The sequence below is a fragment of the Athene cunicularia genome, assembly GCF_003259725.1.
Source record: "Athene cunicularia isolate RWA chromosome 6 unlocalized genomic scaffold, athCun1 chr6_part1, whole genome shotgun sequence".
In the NCBI taxonomy this organism is placed as follows: domain Eukaryota; kingdom Metazoa; phylum Chordata; class Aves; order Strigiformes; family Strigidae; genus Athene; species Athene cunicularia.
Window position 1 is genome coordinate 6668644 of NW_020799105.1, and position 14375 is coordinate 6683018.

General features: G+C 40.6%; 1 protein-coding gene across 2 annotated transcripts in view; it reads right to left on the reverse strand.

Annotated features, from left to right (window-relative positions):
• The window catches only part of VSTM4 (V-set and transmembrane domain containing 4), a 42502-nt gene that overhangs the window by 17710 nt on the left and 10417 nt on the right, over window positions 1-14375 (reverse strand). For both annotated transcript variants that reach the window (XM_026851341.1, XM_026851342.1), the window contains exons 3-5: window positions 10502-10570; window positions 8920-9027; window positions 4820-4853 (exon numbers count right to left, since the gene is read on the reverse strand). In XM_026851341.1, the coding sequence (XP_026707142.1) occupies window positions 4820-4853; window positions 8920-9027; window positions 10502-10570 (211 nt within the window). The remainder of the gene's footprint in view (window positions 1-4819; window positions 4854-8919; window positions 9028-10501; window positions 10571-14375) is intronic.

Below are 14375 nucleotides of genomic sequence, written 5' to 3' on the forward strand. Positions count from 1 at the left end.
ACAGGGGTTGGAAGTGCTCTGGGTCTTGTCTTTTTTCAGTCTGGCTGAGAAACTCATGAGTCTGATCTACCCTGGTGCAGAAAATACAAAGTGTCAGGTTAAACAAGACTTGTTCCATAGCACTGATTCCTTAAAAACATGTATGACCCCACTGGTGCACCGAGGATGACCCTGTACCCATCTGTCCTCAAGGGCCAGAGGCACAAATGGCTTAGGTGACTTGCATAAGCTCACACACAAAGTGTACAGCAAAGCAAAATCTTCGATGCTTTTTCTGGGCTAAGACTGGCTGAGGGGCCAGCAGGTCAGGAGGGCGTGTAGCATCTCTTCAGACAGCTCACGAACCTGCATTTGAAAAAGCTAGCTTCTTAAAAGAACCCAGTGTGGTCAGTGTGTATAAAATGGAGAAGCTGTGCCCCAGTCTCTAAACTCGGGCATTCTCTAGTACATCTGTGCTGAAAAAGCACTAGTAAGAACACAAGGGAAGAGTACAAGATATACTGTAAACAGACTTCTGTCCAATAAAGTTTCTGTGTTTGGACTATTCCAGTTTAATATCCTCTAAGTCTGGGGTTTTTACCCTTAGCATCTTCAAAAGCCTGAGTTGTAAATCCTGCTTTGAGTACTTAGGGCTTGGATATGCAGTCAGGTTGCAGCAGTTGTCACCACGTGTCAGCCGAGTTGTGGTAACTGTGCAGGTGCTCCTAGCTTGCAACTAATGGGAAATAATATTGCATTGCTTAACTGGTAGTGAAAGAAATTTTAACTTACAGCTGGGGTGGGAGGAGAGTGTATAGCAGTTAGTTATGATGACTACGGTGGTGGAGATGATGTGGCAAGCAGTTGCTGCTCAGATGCATCTGACCACGGGCTCATCCTGAGAAAGATTAACACAGTATGGTTGTGGGGACCTTTCTGTTCTGTGCTGGTGAGTTACACCACACAATGGGATCCAACCAGGGTCTCCATAGTCATAACACTGACACTGGTTTCACTTAATTTTAAATCATTTGTCCCCAGTTGCTGTTCCTCTCCAGGTTCTTTTGCATAATGAAACATTCTCTTTATATTAATAGAATAAAATATTCAAACTGGGCCAAAGTCTTAATGAAAGTTAAGATATCTCAGCTATTGCCCACACAAGAATAACAAAATAACAGATATTATAATTTTACACAGCTGTAAATCCAAATGAATGTCACTATCATTGGTAAAATTACTCTGGATTTACACTTGTGTAGATTACAAAAAGACTCTAGTTTGCTGAGTTCTGTTTCATGCACTCAGTCCAAAACATGTTTGCTGCTAAACTTTTTCAAAAGTGTTTAAAAGGTAAAATATTTTCATGATTTATAAATAAATCACATCAGTTATGTAAACTGAAGATTCCATTAAAATAATCTCAAAGTCTGCCTGCACTATTGTGAACCTATCCCACAACCATTTGTTTCTATATTAAAATCAAAACATGAAATGGTTCAAAACCAACAGGAAATGAAACTGTCCTGCCTGGCTCCATTGCCCAAACACAGCAAACTCCAAAGAACAAAGAATAGCAAAAAGGGGATGAGAATGATTTTTTAAAGGTTTTTGGTTTTACTAATCCAAGGTCATTAAGGCAGATGTGTAGTTTAAAGATACTATTATTCTGATACAGCTACTTTAAGCACAATATATGAAAAGGCTTACTGTCAATTCATTGCATTAGTTATTATTCCTGCTTTGCCACTGAAAAAGTGAAGCTACAGAGAAATGTATGTGTGGCTTACGCTCCTCTTTTAAATGCCAGGGCCTTAGAGGGTTAATTAATTCTGGGCGATACAATAACTGTACTTGCTGTCTTAGAACTGAGCTCTTCAAACCAAACAAGGAGGCTCAGAAAGGACTCCTTGGCTCTGAAACACTGCCTCTTTGTGAGCTTGTCTTTTTCTGTGTCTAAAAGGAAAGTTAGTTTTTTATCTCTGGCTCCAATTCCAGCCTCCTGACCTCTATTTCAACAGTGTAACATTGTGCATTTCTTGAAGGATCTAATGAGTTTTTAGATAGCAAGAAAAATACATGAGTTTGGGGGAGAAACCTGTAGAAGGTGTCTAACAATCATGGCACCAGGACAGCAGTTTCCCTTGAGGTCATGGCTGTCCCAAGAACTGGTAAAATACTACAGTTTTGGCTTTGCTATCATTATTAGAGTCAAGGATGTGGGACTTTTCCTGTTGTCAATTAAGTCAGCTATTTCCTTTTGTCAAAGATCTGCAAGGGGATGACAAAAAAATCGCTTCAGTGAGCTGGGAGCTGCTTTGATATTTTCCAAATAAGGGAGCTTTGTGAAAAGGTGCCAGGGATGGACTGAGTATTTGGTTCTGGTTCAGTCTAGCAGAATTTTCTCCTATGATGTTAGATTGCCACTGTGGAATCAAGATGTCGAGATGGACAGCCTCCTGAGGTAAACAGCTTTTTCACCTCAAATTGTTTGTCTCGAGAAGAGCACTCACTGAAGGACTGGAGAGTTTAGGCCAAAATAAAAGACAGAAAAAAGCAATTCCTATTTTCAAAACTACACTTCCTGGGGGTTTCTGGATCTGAAAACTGACAAAATGATCTAATAACAAGGAAGATAATAATAGGGAGGATATTTAAAGAAAAGAAAACCCCAGAAAATGGAATTAGGTGGAATTAGGAAAACCCAAAATAACTATACTTTTAATTTAGGTATTTATTTTTAAAATGTGGGGAAAAAAATGGTTTTGGTTAACTCATTTTTTCTTTTAATTTATTATTGGTCAACCAGCAAAACAAACCCTAAACATTTGCTTTGTTCTTCTCAGGAAATCTGGATTTAATTTTCTTTTCTACCAAGGCCATTTTGTGAGACCTGGGGCAAATCACTTAGCCCTCTGTGCTTCAAATTCCAATTAAGTAAAAACATTATTATGATGTCAAGACATGAAATATTTCAAGATGCTTAGGTATTACTGCAGTGGGAGTACAGACATTTCTTAGACACTGGACTATTAATGTAATTTTGAAACTGGATTCTGCCCTGAGTTTGAAATATCACTAAGGGAGTTGGAGCTAAGCCTTTCTAATCAAGGCTGATTTTTGTGCAGCGTAGTCATTTTGACTGGCAGGAATCTCATGCAAATTAGTTCATCAGTTTGGTCTAATGGTATTTAGACACTGGGTTTTGGGTCTAAATGTGCTGAATTAAGTTCCAAAACAAGGAATGCACGGGTGAAGAGAAATGAGTTCAAAGGAATTAATGGTTTGTGTTTTGAGTAGAGGGTGGAAAATAAACAGTACCAAGTGCAAAACATAACAAAAATTATGATACTGGTAACACTTTCATAGCTATTTATTTTTAAAGCTTTGAAGTCAGTGCACTTTAGACATACATTTGTGGGATCAAGGCTTTCATTAGCGTATCTTGTCACAGTGAAATACATGAAACCATATTTTTATCCATAAATAGTCACACATTTCTTTTGTTTCCAGAGACTGTTTTACAGTAAAAAAGTCACGTTGTCTTGTTTTCTCCCTGCTATTCAGCCTCCGAAGTTTAGTGTTTGCAGTAGTACTGCATCATCTACTCCCAGAAAGGCAGATTCTCTAGTATGAGTCTTTTTATCTGACTGCCATGCTCCATTTTTTCAGCCATCTTTTCAGTTGGGTCTCATTTTATTCCTCTTTTTGCGTTCTCTACCAAACTACTTTGATTTACTCCCCCTCCCCCTTCTTTTTTTGTTTTTGTAATTCCAACTTTGTCCCAGCAACTAATAAAGAAGGGGAAAGATAAAACATCCAGGGAAAAAATTAAAACTGCTGAGCTGTCTCTGTAAATATCTGGTGTGGTACAATGGCTGGTCAGGGTCACAGAACAAAGATATTTCCACAAATAATATGAAAGTTTCAGTTTGTACTGGCCTCTCCTGAACTCTCTGTTGCTTTATTGTGATTTTACTTACATCTGAGTGTCAGTTAGATTGAACACCGTGATAATCCCATAAGAATGCAGTAAAAATTACACTATTTGAGGATCTAGGGTATGCTATACTTGGCATGGAATCTCATAGTATCTAGAGAAATAGTATCTGTGATACCAAGTGATAATGGATCTAAACTACAAGACTAAAACCACATGTTCTATGTCACTGAAAACTGGGAAACAGCTGTTCTTCTGTGTTGTTATGAGGCATCCCTCTTTAATCTTTTTTGTTTGTAAAATACTTCTGTCATATTTTTTTTTTTTTAGTGCAGTTCCAGCACAATTTATATCTCAGGAAAATCATATGATGGAAATCAGTTTTAGAGCACCACAAAACCTTTGGCAATTGGTATTTAAAGGGGCAGTGATTAATGACTGCAGCAGAAGTAGAATTTTTCCCACCACTTGGGAGTCTTCAGCTGGGAACAGACTTGGGCTTTGAAAATCTGATTTTGAGCCCCTGTTCCTGGGTGCAGGAATCATTGGGTAACATTGTGGTTTGTTCTTTGTACATGGATGGTTTAAGTCATTACCATCTGGTGAGCTGTTGGGAAACACTAGAAAGCCATGCAGGATGAAAGGAGGCTTCTCCAGAAAGCAATTTCAAGTCTCAGGGAGAGGTTTGTCACTGAAGCACCTGCCAGACCTACAACTAGATAGCCCAGGTAGATCTCCCTTATCACACACAGCAGATGTTGGCTTGCAGGCACATTCATGAGTCGTGAACCCAGGACTCTATCCTCCTGTAGACCTTACTCATCTTCCTTCAGCATACATAGGAAAACAAAAACAGAACTGGTGCCTTGGATTACAGTAAAGAGAAATGTAATCTCCTACCTGTTCTGGGGGCATTTCACCAGGTAGTGCTTCACTGTTAAAGAAAAAAAAAAAAAAAGAAAATGTGGCTTCACAACAACACAGAGTATGAGTTACAAATGGGCACTGCAGCTAGACCTGTGTTTCTGAGACTGTGGGGCTGCCAGGTTGCTACACTGGGAGAGCTGCTAATCATCACCATACATTATATTGTGCATTAAAATGTAGTGTGAACCAAAGATATGGCTAGACTTGGGAGCGGGGAATGTATCAAACAACACCAAAAATCTGCTGTGGAATTGCCAGGCAAGACACATTCCAGCGGTCAGCCCAGCCAAAAGACAGCTTGCTAAGGAAAAGCACAACAGGCCAGTAATTTTACTTTGAAGACTTTTATTTCCCTTGTGGTGCCTCTATTTCCAGAAGTCTGAAATAAACCATTCACCCACAAGAGCCACTGCTGTTCCTAATGCAACCTAGGTTGTGGCCTCAAGCATAAAGAGATTGCCTCCTGGGATCAGATCAGAAGTACAGTCCAGTCACTATCCTGTCTCTGACAGCTATGTGTGCAAGCTGTAGGAATCCTTCTGCTTTGTATCCCTTTGAATCAGTAGTCCTGATCAAGGACAGCTCCCCCACTGCAGCCTTTTAGGAGCCAGGGTTATTAAGATGCTCTTTTGTGGCTTAGTGGCTTCTGTGCTCTGCCCAAGCTATGCCACGTGCTGAGTATGGAGACATGCAGGCAGGAGGAGAGGCTCTAGCTCTTCTGGTTGACCTACTGCCAATTTATTTCTCAGAAGGAAAAGAGGGTGCATCCCTGGGCCATGACATGAAGTGGAATACAACACAGACACACCCCTTGCTTCATGTTCTTCATTCTTTAAGAAGCCATGAAAACCAGACAACAGTGCACTTATATGATTATGCCCATCTCTACAGTAAAGTTTTCATATTTGGTCTTACCTAAATTCTCCCATTCTAAGGAAGCTACACAGCTCCTATGGGTTGCATTTTAATCCTAAGGAAAGGGGAACTAAGAGCACTAGTAACTGGGGCTAACACAGGACCCATGTCTAAGCCACTGAAGACAGTTCATCCATCTATCCATCTGGCCTTTTTCAGATGTACAGAACAGTAGGCCTGACCCTTCAGAAGTAAGAGGATGCTTATGTACACTGTTGACATGCTTTTGAACATCTCTAGGTATGAATCGTTTTGTTTTGCCTTACAATACTTCAAGCTTTTGAACCAGGGCTTGGGAAGAGCAACCACTCCTCTAGCAAATGGGCATAGGTTTCTATCAAAATCACAGAGGGGTTGCCAGCTGCAACACAGGTTCCCACAGCATCTCATAGTTTCCCTGTGCTATGGGCCAGCCTCAGCTGCAGTGCCAATCCAATTAAACTGAGGGATATCTTTGGTGAGGAACTGGGTTCAGTATTTCCCTTCTCATGACAGAGTGCTGAGGTGAGCCAGGATCTGCTCAGGTTTCACAGACAAGCACTCCAGACAGATCATCTCCAGCATCATCTACTGCAAATCCCAACTTTTAGTTCCGACATGAGTTGCTCTTTGTCCCAGGCTGGGCTGTTCTTGTAGAGGGCTGGGCAGAGTTTTCCCTCCCTCTTCTCCCTGTGCTCACTTGGGTGACTGCCTCCACTCCCTGTACGTGGCAGGTGGAGCAGGGCAGGTTTTCCTCCTTTTGTTAGAGCTGAAGAACTGGGGGAGGAAGCTGGAGCGGTGGGAGAGCGAAGGGAGTTGTTGGTGTCTGACAGGGGTGGGGTGACTGGAGAGGTTCAGCAAGGAGCCTTGATGGAGATTTACGCAGCAAGGTAAGGTAAGGAGATACTATAGTTTTATTTGTCCTGGGCCTGTGACCTGGTCTCAAGGGGAAGAGCAGAGCTAGGCTTCTCTTGGAGGGCCTCTGAGGAAGATGATGTGGCAACCACCTCACTGAAGGTGGAAGAAGGCTGCGCTGGGAGGCTTGGGGAGATGCAGAGGGAGGATTGCTTTGCTGTCCCTGTCTTTTCTCCTTTTTCTCAAGGACTTCATGATTTCACTGCAGGCACTTTTCACATGAATACTAGCATCTACCTAGTCCAGCCCAGGATGGAGGTACAGAGTGATGAGTATGGAGAGGAGGTGAGATAATGCTTTTTGAGGAAGGATGCCTTATTCTAACAGTCTGAAGGAGAGAGCACTGCTGTTGGCTGACAGGGTAGGTATCTTGTGGTCAGAATGTAACCTCTGGAAGGTGCCTCTAGAGAGGGTAGATGAATGTTGAGGGAGGAGGGGCTTCTGTGCCTCATGTGCATATGGCTGAGTGGAAACAGCACCTCCCAGGGAACTGCTTCTCCTTGGGGTAGAGGTTCAGGGCTGAGCTTGCTGCCATGGCCCAGAGGCTATGGGGAGAAAAAGCAATATGGGGCTGCTGGAGACTGTGTGTCACTGATGCTTCTTCCACTGCTGCTTCAGAAATTATAATTTCCTGATGCTTGACTGGGTGCCGAGCCAATAATGTGGCTCTGGAAAATACTTTGATCAAGTGGTCCTAGCTGAAAGACTTGCCTGAAAATCTTATCATTGTATACTGAGTGCCTGTCTGCTAAGCTTTATTCTGTTATATTTCCATTGACTCTATAAGTTTAATACTGCCAGTGTTTACTGGATAATCTTAAAAATCTAAATAAAAATTTGGTGAAGCCTGCAATTATTCAGGTATTAGGGTACTGAAGAAAGGATTTAGCAGCTCAGAAGAAATTACTTTTTCTCTATTGTATATGCTTATTCTATATTGTATTCTGTATTATTTCTATATTTAATTGGTGTTGGTTCAATGTAAAGAGACCTTTTCTCCAAGCTGCTTGTATGCTTAAATCAACAAAAGCAGAAGTAAAACTAGCCCAATGTTTGACCAAGAAAAACCAGGATACTTCAATGTGTCTAGTGCTTGTGGCTTCAGGGTGACTCACCATGACCAACATACTTAAGTGTGCATACTCCCTTGGCACAAAACCTTTGTCATCACTTAACAGGGTAAGAAGAATAACATTGATCTTGCTCCTTCCTCTTGGCAAGCGGAGTTGTTGGGTTCAGTTAGCATCAGAGTTACTCTGCTGAGCGTACTACCAGCAAGACAGAACTGCAGCCTGAAATGTGTTTGTGGTCAGGCAAGGACTTCAGTATACACCTATTTTTAGTTTACACGTCTTCTCCCTCATGTATCTGAGTCACTCATTCCTTTCTGGTATGTGTGTAGTGCTGAAGAGGCAGCAAAGTCACAATTCTCTCCTGTCATCAACAAGACAAATCACTAACCAAGCTCTTTTTGAAAGCTTCCGTTCAAAGATGGTCCTTATGCTCTCCTACTAACATGGTGGCTGCTAAGCATGCTGGTATCATCCTCACAACTTGAGTGAGGTCTCCAAATAAACAACTCTTCAACCAAAATGAAAGTAGAGCCTGCACTGGCAACTCCACAGATCCCAAATAGCACTTTTGATTACAACAAGGCTGCTTTCATGCAGATATAACCTCTCTGATAAACCCTCTGTGAGGAAAAGAATGAAACAGTAATCCTTGACCTTGAAAGATTATTATGAAAAGGCAGATCTGAATGATGCAACAATGCTTTGGTTTCAAAGAATGCTACAAATGAGAGGGTGCTAATAACAACCCACATATTCCCAAGAATACTGACAGCTAGTCAGGAAGGGAGAAGAAAACAGAACAGAATAAGACTGCTTTGAAACCCCTCTAAACCTCTGCAGAAATGTTAGTCACGCAAAATTTTACCTAGATCTGATCAGAATGCAATCTAATGATACAGCTCTTCGTTTTCTTTGAAAGAAGTTCCAACAACCTTCAATTTATGTTTATGCAAAGCTGAAAGATTTTGAAAAGTCCAAAGCAAATTTAAAATGAAATAGCTATTCAAAGGGAGCAAAATGCCTTTGTTCTAGTTTTACTGGCATAATTTTTTTTTTCTACCAGTATTTGCTTTTGTTTTTATTTAAACCAAGGCAAGGAGATCTTTTTCCTGCTTTTTCTACATTCTCCTTCTTCCCCCTCTCCCTCTTCAGTAGGGGCCTTGAAGTCAGCAAGAATGACATTTCACTCACCTGTGGATCTCCTCTTGTTCAGAAGTGACTGACAAAGAATGACCAGTGTAAAAAGGAGGACGTTGATGATTCCTATTGAACACACAAACACTGCATACACATACAGATCTGAAAGCCAAGCAGAGATGATTGTCAGTGTGGCAGCTGTATGCTTCACGTTTACAGGATAGAAAAAAGTTACATCTACAAAATCTAAATGGACCCCAGCCCAAAAGGTTTAGGATAACAGTTCAGAAGTAATTTAATCCCCTTGAAATTTTCATATACTACCCTGCTCAGTTTAAAATTTGGTTGAAGTCTTCATAAACGCAAATAGGTGTGACTACACCTAAGAGGACTTACTTTCAGGAGAAAGGAAAGGGCTGGTTTGGGTGTTTTTCTTTTCTTTCCTTTTTTTTTTTTTTTTTAGTGTGGCAAACAAAAAACCCAAAAAGACTTCAGTTGGATTATAACCCAGTTCAAACAGCTGTACTTTTTTTAAAAAAAACAACCAACCAAGAAAAGTGGCAGTGGGGGGAGTGCTGACTGGCTGAGGAAGAAGGAAGAAAATCTGTGATTGTTTCTTCTGGTGGCAGCACTGGCTTGAAATTTTTGTGGTGTCTTTTTTTTCCTATTTCAATCTACAGCCTCAGCCTCCCTTTATAGCTTTCATTCAGGTGCTGTAGCACACTCCCAGTGGACCTGACAGGAGCTGTACCATGGCAGATCAAGATGGAGTATTTTGCTCAGGAGAAGAAATCTTTAATGACTTATTTCTGCTTTTACTAGAACACTAAATAGAGTACTTTAAGGATGCTCTACCCATTGATGTCTTGAAATGTCCTTAGGGAGATATATTGGCTTCTTTCCTGCTTCACAGAGAGGAAACTAAGCCTCAGAGGTCAAGTGTTCTTGTAGAAAATAGCATTGCTGGAACTAGACGCCTGACCTGAAGATTTTTGCTTTTTTCCCCTTACACTACAACAATATAGTTTGTAAATTGCGATTTAAACAGCAGCACTCCCCACAAAATCAAAGCCATCCTGCAAGCAAGTACTCCTGCCTGGCAGGCAATGTAGCAACTACAAATGCCATGCTGGTGCTTCACTGGTGCTCCAGGTTGGGGTTGGAGGAGGAGGGAATTCCAACTCTGTGCAAATTCTGGATTTGGGTCTCCTGGAACAATTGTCCACTAATCTACACAGAAAATACTTTGAAACTTAAGGGCACTTTAAGCTGCTCTTGCAGTGCAGAGCATGTTAGGTGAGCGGTTTTTAAGGTTAGTGGGAGCATATAGTGCTTGGTACCTCTTCAGACATGCTTAACACCTTCCTGGATAAGGGTCTGCATTTGCATTGTGTGATTAGCCAGGCATAGGTTATTTTCTCATTGACCATAACAAATACATGAGAAACTCAAGCTGGAGCCTTCCATTCTCTTTGCTCCAGCACCCCTTATATTCTGCAGGATAGTTTCTCAGGCAAGGCCTGAGTTTGCACAGAAACAAGAAAAATAGGTGGGGCAATCAGGGATTTAGTTGTCCTGTAGCATTAGACTTAACTGATATCTTATATAGAACCAGTAGCAGTTAGATGCATCTTACCTTCAAAAAACTTCCAAGATTCATGGTTTTTCTTGAAAGTGGGATCATCAGAAGATCTTGGTGAAATCACTGAAAAAAGCAAAGGAAACATGACAAGTACTGAAAATGTGTGGCATAAAATGTTGCGACCTCTTTAAATAAATGTAGTTCCGCCTTAGACTTCAATAGACCAAGATCTTGCTTTATCTCACAGGATAATTACTTTCCAATGAAACACTTCAGTTATAAGACAGCCATATAAAAATATCTTCAGCAAATCTCATCTGGCTTGGCAGCCCCCACAAGTGCCATGTGGCTTGAGACTGCCCCCCTGTTGTCATTTTATTCTGGGAATATGTAATGTGTGGCTCTTCAGTACAAAGTTAAAAGCAGTGAAGAATAGCAAGAGAATAGAAACACACTTTAGGCCTTATAATAGGGTGGCTATGTGCTTGTAAGGTCTGTAATGGCTTTGGGGTGAGTATCCCAGGGAAAAAACTGCCATTAATGCTGTATGTAGGTGGTTTTATTCTAACTCTTCATTCTCAGTCACCCAGAACTCCTACCTCTAGAGTTGCAGTTGGTGTTTCTGTCCCAAACCAGCCTGCTTCTGAGAGACAAGATGAATAACTTTTGCTCAAGATGATGGGAATTTATCCTCCCTTGTGGTTCTATATTAAGAACGATTTTTAACACTGTAATCTACTTCCAAGTCTTAGAAGTTAAGGAAAAAAAAATATTGGAAGAGCAGTAGCTTTAATGAAGGACACAGCTCTGAAGACTTCTTGAGAATTGACTTGGAGTCAGCCACATTACACACCACTTTTTTAAAAAACAAGGAAGTCATTCTAGCAGTACTTGGCACTGAAGTAATCTCTGCCAACATGATAGAACTTCCCCAGCTTCAGACCTGACTCTGTAGGCCTCTGATTTTTTTCAACTTGCCTTCCTTCCAAAGCTCTTGTGGATGTCCCTTGGCAGTTTGAACTTCCCTGTAATTCCTACAGCTGCACCCAAACAATACATTGAAAGACCCCAAGGAAGAGCAATGCTCATATGTTCTTATTCTTACTTCACTCAGAAGTTGGCTACTGTGCCCTTCCTTTTAAAGATACATGGATGTGATACCTGCCTACCTGCAAAAAACCCACCCATAGATGCATGGACTTGCTGAAGTATGTCCAACTGCTTCAGAAATTGCATATCTGAGCTAGAAAGCGTTACTCTCAGTGGACTTAACTTAGATGTAGGAACAGACTAGACTGAACATCCTAACTAATATAAACTGCTATGTCATTACTGTATCAATGGCCACTGACTGTTGAGTGCAGAATAGCTGTTCTCAGCTGGTGTAATTCCCTTGCCTATGGGTGAGAGTTTTATCCTGAGAAGAAAAACTGTACCAGCTCACCTTTATAGCCTAGAAAAAAGGGTGAATGACTATGTTCTAACTCAATTAAGAGGAAAAATAGCTGCAGATTTTGTACAGAATTCTGTTTCAGAAGGAGGAATAGACTACAGAGCTGTGGGCAAATGGATGAATGTCCATATCATAACAGCTGTACAACCTAGCATTAGAATCCAAATTCTCTGACTGCTGGATCACTGTTCAAAATCCCTCTCTGCTCTCCTCAGCCACATTGTTTATGCACATGGCATTTTTGATGACATCAGATTAGATGATGTCACATGTTAATCGATGATTTTTCTTCTGCTAGCAATCACTGCAATGGAATAGGAGTCTGGATGTCCTCCAGATTGCCAGTGAGGTCTGGACCTCTAAGAGAGGTTCATGTGCCAAATCATTAAAGTACAAGTATCTTACTGGAAAGAGAATTGAATTCATTAAGGAATGCCCTGTAGGGATGTGAGGTATAGGGCTAATTCAATGGATATGGAAGTGCTTTCAGGACTAGTCTTTTCAGCTGTGATAAATATTTAAACAAATTTACTCATTTGTTACCTTTTGTTACATGAAAGCATCACATATGTAGAGTTTTGGCAAGTATTTTAGAATACCTTCCCTGAAAAAAAAGGGCTTTTGTTCATTTTGGGGGGGGGGGAAAAAAAAAGTAATCTTGCATTCCTGTATCTTGCAACATTCTTACTGTCAAATGCCACATGCAACTAATATTTAATAGAACTCAGAGTCAGTTCTATTGGAAACTGACATATAAACTTCTCAACAAGACAGGTTGCTGTGATCATCTCCACTTGTCTGTGTTGCTCATGCCAATAAGATTAGAGTTGGACTGCCTAATTTTCTGTTTGTCCTCCTACATGTAGTCCCTTCTCTTGAATTGTAATCCATTTGGAACAGATATTGCTCTCCCTAAGAGATGTGCAGTACCTTGCATAGTGGGCTTGAGGGATTACCCAACTCTAAATGATGATTTGGACGTGCTGCATATTGTTCTGAGAAGGTCACCCACTATTTTGAGTTTTCTGATAGGAAGGCAGTGGGAGAACCATCTTCCTGATGTCTCTTTTTTCCTCAAATAAACTGGTGTTGGTGTATTCTGTGCTAAAATTAAGATCACTAACTTGTTTTTAGGCTAATGTTGACCACACAAGCCCAGGAAAAGAACAAATGCCTCTGACAGGAAGATGGGGGAAGGGGAAAAGGTTCACCTTAGCTTAGAGGAAAGATGTTGCATGGCTGGAGTAGAAGAAAGACACTTCTTGGCAACATCAGGACATGGATTTATCTTGGTTTTACTACCAAGACTTAAGAATAGCCTTTTTATAAATCCTATTTGACGTCTTTTATTCACTACACCTAAAGGGGCAAACTGCAACAGTTCAAATTTCATCTGGGCCTTCTGAAAACACTACAAATTTTCTGTAGTTGACACGAGTCCATGAACAGAAGACTGTGAGGACTCCATCCCCACCAGATGAGGTTCCTTTTCTGAAGAAATGTATTCTGTCCCTAAAGGAGAAGCCGATATGTAGCTAAACTTTTAATTGCCATCATTACACATTAAGGAACAGTAGTATGTAAATAAATTGTTTTTCCACAACTCCAGTATGTGTATCTGTATAAATTCATGTGTTGCAAGAAAATGCATTTGCAATTTCTTAATGGTCTACACAAATTCATAGCGGCAAACTTGCCAGCAAATAACAAAATCTGAATATAAGTTAATAGCATGGCTGACAATGTCTATGTACTGACCTACCCCAGGATTTTTCTGCTTCAAGAGCAAGTGAGATTTTGAAGAAGCAGAATGACTCTTTTCCATTCCCTCCAGAAATCTGTGTCTTACACAGTGAGCTCCTCTTCCTGTGTGAACAAGAAAAGGGACCTAAATGCTATTTCTGCATCCACTTGACATACAAGGTTGCAAGAAATTTGCCTGGTGCTTTAGCATATAGTATTTTGAATTTGGGCATAACTGCAGACACATTAACTGGAACAAAATGATAGACTAGACTGCAACTGTGATATGTTTGAACACTGTTACCTTATTTGATAAAGCGCAAGCAGTACAATTTAAGTATCCAAATGCTTCAGGCAATTTGTATTGCTCCTTTTGTTGCATCCCGGATCTAACTGTAATGTAAGTAAATCCCTTCGCAATAAAAAGTGTAACCAATCATAATATAAAATACAAAATGTGTTTGGAAGAAAATTACCTTGAAAAGCCCAAGTGTTACCATTGGGGAAATTGGAGATTTTATCACCACGCTGAAAAGTGTTGCTTTCCCTCCCATGTGTAGCAAGTCCTGTACTCTCACAGTGCATTAACCAAATGCCAGCTAAGGCAGTCCTTTGTTTCCCATAAAGAGGCTTTTAGCGGTAAAACAGTTGCTATGGCATTTAAAGATACGTAATTTTTCAGATGTCTTTTAGTCTCTTTAATCTGGATGTAGAATTAGAATGCTCTTGGGG